This window comes from Portunus trituberculatus, chromosome 41 (genome assembly GCF_017591435.1).
Source record: "Portunus trituberculatus isolate SZX2019 chromosome 41, ASM1759143v1, whole genome shotgun sequence".
NCBI lineage: Eukaryota > Metazoa > Arthropoda > Malacostraca > Decapoda > Portunidae > Portunus > Portunus trituberculatus.
This window is the reverse complement of record NC_059295.1, coordinates 34,489,797-34,497,350: the sequence shown is the minus strand read 5'-3', so window position 1 is coordinate 34,497,350 and position 7,554 is coordinate 34,489,797. Positions and strand designations below refer to the sequence as shown.

The 7,554-nt window shown below is 36.7% G+C and overlaps 1 protein-coding gene across 1 annotated transcript; it reads left to right on the top strand.

The window, feature by feature from the left end:
• The first annotated feature begins 269 nt into the window (after positions 1-269).
• Positions 270-6,235, top strand: LOC123516848 (GATA zinc finger domain-containing protein 1-like). Its single transcript, XM_045276545.1, has 4 exons — positions 270-760; positions 3,850-3,909; positions 4,017-4,203; positions 4,375-6,235. The coding sequence occupies exons 1-4, from the start codon at positions 362-364 to the stop codon at positions 4,563-4,565; spliced, it is 837 nt and encodes a 278-aa protein (XP_045132480.1). The 5' UTR covers positions 270-361; the 3' UTR covers positions 4,566-6,235.
• Positions 6,236-7,554: the final 1,319 nt, after the last annotated feature.

Sequence of the window (7,554 nt, the reverse complement as noted above, 5' to 3'; positions counted from 1 at the left end):
GAACATTTATTCTGTGTGGATCTTGAGTGAACCTTGTAACAAATATATGACAAATTAGGTAGGTACGGTAGTTACAAAGAATTATGTAGGTAAGATACTATGGACAAAATTAAAATCCTTCCATTTAATCAACTTTTAACAAGAACAAAATATAACGACTTAAAAAAAAAACTCCGTTTAAAAAAGTGGACTACGTCAATGAAAAAAGAGCAGGAGTTATGTACTAGGTAGGTAGTACATTTATAAGAGAACACAAATAAAGGTTCCGTTCAATCCGTTGCAAAAACGGAAGCGTTACCATTATATTTACATGTAGTGGAAGGAAAGCGGGGCTGTGGTAAGAGGTGACGCTTACTTATTTATGATGGTGTTTGGACTAAAACCAGTGTGTGACAAATGTGGCACGAAAGAAACGAATCTCTGGCATAAGGACGAAAATGATCAGATAGTGTGCAGCGAGTGCCAGGCTAGTGCCGTTTGCCTTCAGCCCCGAGCACCCCCTAGGGCATCCCGGAGTCGTGATGAGGACGACAACGACACAGCCCGGGACGAGGATAGAGTGGATCAAGACGACCACAAGGATGCAGACTCCAGCAATGGTAACGGTGGCAAGGATGAAGATCAGGACGGGGATAAGGACAAGGATTCAGGCCGAAGCTCGGATAAGAGAGAGACCAAACGAAGGACGCGCAAAGGACGGCAAGGCGGGAAAGGCAGTGTACCCAAGGGCAAAGGACGACGGTATATATTCAAGAAGAGTGTGAGTATTGCATGAAATTATCTTCTACATTTACAGTGATATAATTTCTTTAGAGTTTAGATTGACTCCCACCACAGTTTCAGAGGAAGAAAGTATAAGTTAAATTTTGAAGTACCTTGCTTTTAGGAAACATTGATCATATTCTAGCTTCCCCAACCTGAAGACCCCGTTTTTCCTATAGGTCTATAGGGCTGTGTGCTGCCTCTATTTTTATCAAACTAAAATTGACAACAACTTGAACTTGCTTATCTTTCATCTGATTTAATGTATGAAAAGTTTCTCAACATTGTCACACCTCTTATAGATTTCTATGTACCACTAAAGCCTTCCAAACCCACTTTTAAAACCTTCAAGCCTCCCCAGCAGTTAAAAAGAGAGCGAAACAGATTATGGTCATCATACAAATTACAAAGGGCTACATATGGTCATCGCTCCCCTCAAGCTCAAATTGCTTTAAATAATTTCAATCATGTTAATTCTCAATTCAGAAACTTCCACATTATTTCCCAAAAAGAACATGAAGAGGATCTTGTAAAAAACTTGCGTCATAACCCTAAAGCTCTGCATCAGTATGTGCGCAAGAAAAAGTTTGTGCCCGACAGTAGGTCCTTTAAAGTTAACAGATAGATCATTAACTACTGACTGTTATCAGATGGCTGAGTTATTTGCTGACAGTTTTGCCTCTGTTTTGAGAACAAAACTTGTATCCTGCTCCTCACCAACACAGTGACTCCCAAATTGCACATATTGACATACAACAGGAAGACATTCATCAGAAACTCTCTCTACTAGACCCTAACTCCAGTATGGGCCCGGATGGTATTCACCCTCAACTGTTAAAGTCTTGCCCAAATCTAACTTTTCCACTCTTTCTTATTTTTAAGAAGTCAATGTCAACAGGCATACTTCCTAGGAAGTGGAAAGTATCTCAAATTACCCCTATTTTCAAAAAAAGGCTCCCGCCATCAGCCGTTAAACTATAGACCAATAAGTCTAACATCAGTGTGTTGCAAGACTCTTGATCACATAGTGGTTGATGGTCTTACAGAATATCTTAATAGTAATGGCATTTTATCTACAGACCAGTTTGGCTTCAGGAGTGGGAGATCAACTGAGGACCAACTACTGCTTACTTACAACTCTATCACATCATGGCTAGACAGTGGATATACAGTAGACTTAATTCTGTTTGATTTTTCTAAAGCATTTCATGTTGTCAATCACACTATTCTCCTACAAAAACTTTCCTGTCTTGGCATCTCTGGTGTCCTCCTACAGTGGATCAAAGACTTCCTCACTCAGCGAACAATGTCTGTCTCTGTTACAGGCGTCCCAAGCAGTCACAAGTTAATCCCCAGTGGAGTACCCCAGGGTTCAGTTCTCGGTCCTTTACTTTTTATTATCTATGTAAACCACTTACCGTCTTACATAAAGAGTGATTGCAAAATATTTGCTGACGATCTAAAGATTTATCTGCCCATTCGTAACTTGCTGCACACCCACACAGTTGTTGACATATCTAACTGCCAACGTGATATCAACTCTATATATAGAATATCAAACTCCTGGGGGCTTTCTTTAAATATAGATAAGTGTGTCACACTGAGATTCAACAGAGGCACTTTTCCAGAGCAAGACATAGGCCCATATAACACCTACTCACTCAATAGTACAGATATACAAAAGGTTAATGCCCACAAGGATCTTGGTGTACTGGTTGACACTTCTTTACGCTTCCACATGCACATAAAAACTACAGTTAACAAGGCTGCAGGTCTGGCAGCAAATTTACTAAAAGCAACTATTTGTAGATCACAGAATTTCATGCTAAATCTTTTTATTACACATGTAAGACCACTACTAGAATACTGTTCATGCCTATGGAACACATGTTATCTTGGAGACCTAAAGATGCTAGAAAGTGTTCAGAGGTCGTGGACTCGACACATAGACGGAATGACTGGAGCGTTTGTTAGCTCTTGACCTCTACTCTGTATGTGGACGCCTTACTCGTGCTGACATAATAAAGTACTGGAAGATCTTCCACTCTGAGTGTTCCATCTCTCCCGAAGATTTATTCATCACAACACCTCATGCACATACTCGTGGACACCGTTTTAAAATAGCTCACCAGTACAGTTCAGTGGATCTTAGATCTCGATTTTTCTCATTCCGGTGTGTCCGTTTATGGAATTCTTTGCCTGACCGTGTTGTTGCTCTGAACTCGCTGCCATCCTTCAAATCAGCCCTTCACAGTCATTTAGGCGACATTCTGTACGACTTTGTGGAGTAATATGCATACACACATGTGCTGCTGTTTGCTGCACAATAATATATCCTGCATTTCTGAACAGTTTCAATGGGTACACATTCCAGTCCACTCACAGTTTGCTACAATCATCCAGTAATCTACATCTGAAGTTGACTGGCGTACCCATTTTCCTAGCTACCTTTTTCCTTCTCTTCGTTGTATTTTTCTGGTTTGGGGAACTAAGGATGGCTAACCAGGTGAGTAAACTGGCTAGATACTGCATCATTCATTAGCTGTGATATGCAAACATCTGCCATCAATTTCAAGAGAAAGTGCTATGTAGGATTTATTTTGGTAAACCTCAGTTAATCTTGTCATTCTGAATGTAAATTTGAAAATTACTATTATAAAAAGATTGAAGCTACTTCAGGGGATCCAGCAGATAAATTTCCCAATTAGGAAGTTGGTTGTGGCAGATTTTATTTAATTGTAAGATTCTAGACTTTCATTATTAGATTATCAGATGCTATATAAAAACATGACTGATATTATGTATTGCTTTCTTTTCCTAACCTTTAATATTTCTGCTTATACTATTACCCTACCTTCTTCATTGTTTTTTTGTTGAAAAGATTAACATAATGACAGTTTATTATATAAAAAAAGAACTACATTAAAATTTTCTCCTTATATTGATCCTTGCTATTTCTTTAGGTACTATATAGAATTTTGTAATATGTTAAACCAAGACATATATATCCATTTCTCTTAAAAGTACAAATTGTAAGTGTACATGATTCATTATCACAAACAATTAAAAAAAAAAATTTTTTTACAGGCCACAAAAGCTCCAGCTGCAGTAGCCACTCCTGTTACATCAGAATATCTCTTTTGCAAGGTAGACATACAATGCTTGAAGGATTCGTGTTATATTTATCATAATGAAATATATTCTTTGGTTTTATAATCTTATTTTTATTTTTATTTTGTAACTATTTGTTCCAGGGATTGTATTATCAGATTGGTGACATTGTTTCCTTAATTGATGTTGATGGCGGAACATACTATGCTCAAATAAGGGGACTGCTACAAGATCAGTATTGTGAGAAGAGTGCTGTGCTAACATGGCTTCTTCCTACCAAAGCTTCCCCACCTCCTGAACAAGGCTTTGATCCATCTACATATATAATAGGTGGGATATTTTCTTGCTTGTATGCATGTAGTTTGCAGTAGTCTATAATTATAGTTACTAATGTTATAATAAATTTGCAATGTTTGTGAACAGTGTAACTAGAAACATTTTGTATGATGGTGTTGATGATTTTAAGGTATTATGTTATCCATCATTTCTGTTATCTTTCAGGTCCTGAGGAAGACATTCCACGTAAGCTGGAGTATATGGAATTTGAACGTCATGCTCCATCAGATTACTTTAAGGATCGCACTTCACCTTACTCTACAATGACTTATCGGCCACAGTCCTGTTTTGTTTGGTCAAGACTTGGCCCTCAAATTAAACCAATTGAAAAAGCAAAGGAACTTATGACCAAATAGATGTTTATTATATTTTGATATTTTTAAAAACATGAAATTGCATATGAAATTATTAGCCAGGTGAATATTTGTATGCTAATATGTATAACTTTTCATTAAAACTGACATATTACTAGTGAGGATCAGCAATAATCATTGCACAGCCGCATTGATGCCAAATAAAGATGGTGGTAATTAGAGGTTTCTTTTCCTTTTTATAAAAAAGATATACACTTAGCACATTTATAGAGAGTTACTTATGTACAGTATGCCATTATCTATTTATTCTGCTGCCTCTGTGTCTTCACATATTTTTCAGCCAACATGTCAGACTTGGAAATTATTATTTATTATTTAATTTTTATTGTGTGGTACCCAAAATTAAGGTTATGTGGGCATTGATGGCATGACTCCTCCACTAAGATGTATAGTATCATCACACCTGAGTGTGATCGAAATGTATCTCACTTGAGCTTGTTTTGTGTCAGAAACGTGCCATCTACAGTGGCCATGAAAAAAAAGTACACAAAATATACACAAGAATAATGTACACATGTGACATATTGTACTTTTCATTTATGTATTCATGGCAACTAAAAATGGAGCAGAGCTACCAATGACATGGTGGTGTCAAGCCAGCCTTGTACTACCATCTCATAGCAACACACCCGTAAATGAGCTGCCTCAGCGCTACGAGAGATGAGGTTATGTATGCTGCTCCTGAGCGCCCCTTTGTTTACTTTCTCATCAACTTTGGTGCCCTTTAACTCACCTTCCAGTGTTCTTGATGGGGCATACCAAGCTTAGTAAGGAAGAGAAAACCAGGGCCCTTACCGTTTTAGAACTGGGAATGTCACTTGTGTTGCACAGACAAGATTCTATGGTGCGAAGTGATGACAAAACTGTCCATTTCAGCTGTTGGTTTTAAAAAACACCCATAATTACTGAAAAGTGTTGCTTTAAATACAATACAACATTGGCTTCAGATAAACCTTGTATTGTCAACTTGATGTGCTGCCAAAAAGCTCCTGGTCACAGATGTCATGAAGAAGAAAAGGCTGAAATTTTGTAGGAAATGCAAGGATTGGACATCACAACAGTGGCAGAATATCATGTTTAGTGACGAAAGCACATTTAGGCTGGTCAGGGGAGGCTCTAAGATCATCTGTCACAAGTGTCGTGTCAAATTATGACCTGCGGTACATAGTCAAGACGGTGAAACACCCAGACAGTGTGATGGTGTAGGATCCCATCAGTGAAAAAATGGGAACAGGTGGACTGTACTTCCTCCCCAAAAAATGTGACTGAAATGAATGCTCACATTTTGGGACATTCATGACTGATTATTTTATGCATGATAGTGCACCCTTCTACAGGTCCAAGGCAGTAAAAAAGTTTCTTTCTTATCAGAGCATTAATGTTTTGGAGTGGCCAGGCAATTAACCAGATTTGAAGCCCATTGAAAATGCCTGGAATGAGATGAAGAATGACCTGGCAGATACATGACCAACCAACTATTCTGGATATGAAGCAGGCACTCAAGCAGTTGTGGCTGACAATGAGTGCCACACACTTCACCAATCTCGCCAATTTAATACTGAGGAGAATTTATAGTGTACTAAACAATGAGGAGAACATGTCTAGATACTAAGTTTAGTATCAAAATGAAAATAAAAGGCCAGTAAGTTGTTCTTTTGATTTTGATTGTCCAAAATCCTTAATGTGTACATTTTTTTTGTGGCCACTGTAAGGGGTCAAAAACTAGTTTCCTTAATATAAACCTAATTATTCCAGATTATTGGATGAGTGTTTGCAACACAGTATATCTGCATTGGCTTTTAACTTCCACAGGTATTGATTGCACAAGAAGCGTGTGTGTGTGTGTGTGTGTGCATATATATATATATATATATATATATATATATATATATATATATATATATATATATATATATATATATATATATATATATATATATATATATATATATATATATATATATATATATATATATATATATATATATATATATATATATATATATATATATATATATATATATTTATTTATTTATTTATTTATTTATTTATTTATGTTATGGCCTATAGCACCTGTAGATATACTTGAAGAGTATGATTGTGAAGTGCTGTTCAGCTACCTCCCATTAGTGGTGCAGGCAATTTTATTTGTAATGGTACCCATATCACCACCCTAGTGCATCTTTGGTGTAACCATCTAGAACCTGGTTATCATGGTGACATGTAGGTAACTTTAAACCACTTGACAAATGGCAAAGTTTCAAGGCAGTATGTGTGGATGTATGCCCAATCCCACACTCGCCACCTTACCCACTACTGTATATATATATATATATATATATATATATATATATATATATATATATATATATATATATATATATATATATATATATATATATATATATATATATATATATATATATATATATATATATATATATATATATATATATATATATATATATATATATATATATATATATATATATATATATATATATATATGCAAGAGGGTGAGCTGCCAAGGGCAACAAAATATTAAAAAAAGGGCCCACTGGAACCGCAGCCCCCCTAAAAGATAAAAAAGAATTGGTCGAAAGCCTGGGACAAATGTCTCGACACGTCTCTCTTAAAAAGAAATTAAGTCGTAGGAAGATGGAAGTTCAGAAGCAGGTAGGGAGTTCCAGAGTTTACCAGTGAAAGGTATGAATGATTGAGAATACTGGTTAACTCTTGTATTATAGGGTTGGACAGAATAGGGATGAGAGGAAGAAGAAAGCCTTGTGCAGCGAGGCCGCAGGAGGGGAGGCATGCAAGAGCAATAGAGCAGTTAGCATGAAAATAGCAATGCAATAGGGATGCAACATTTCAGCGGTGAGAAAGAGGCTGAAGACAGCCAGTCACAGGAGGGGAGTTGATGAGATGAAAAGCTTTTGATTCCACCCTATCTAATAAGGCTGTATGAGTG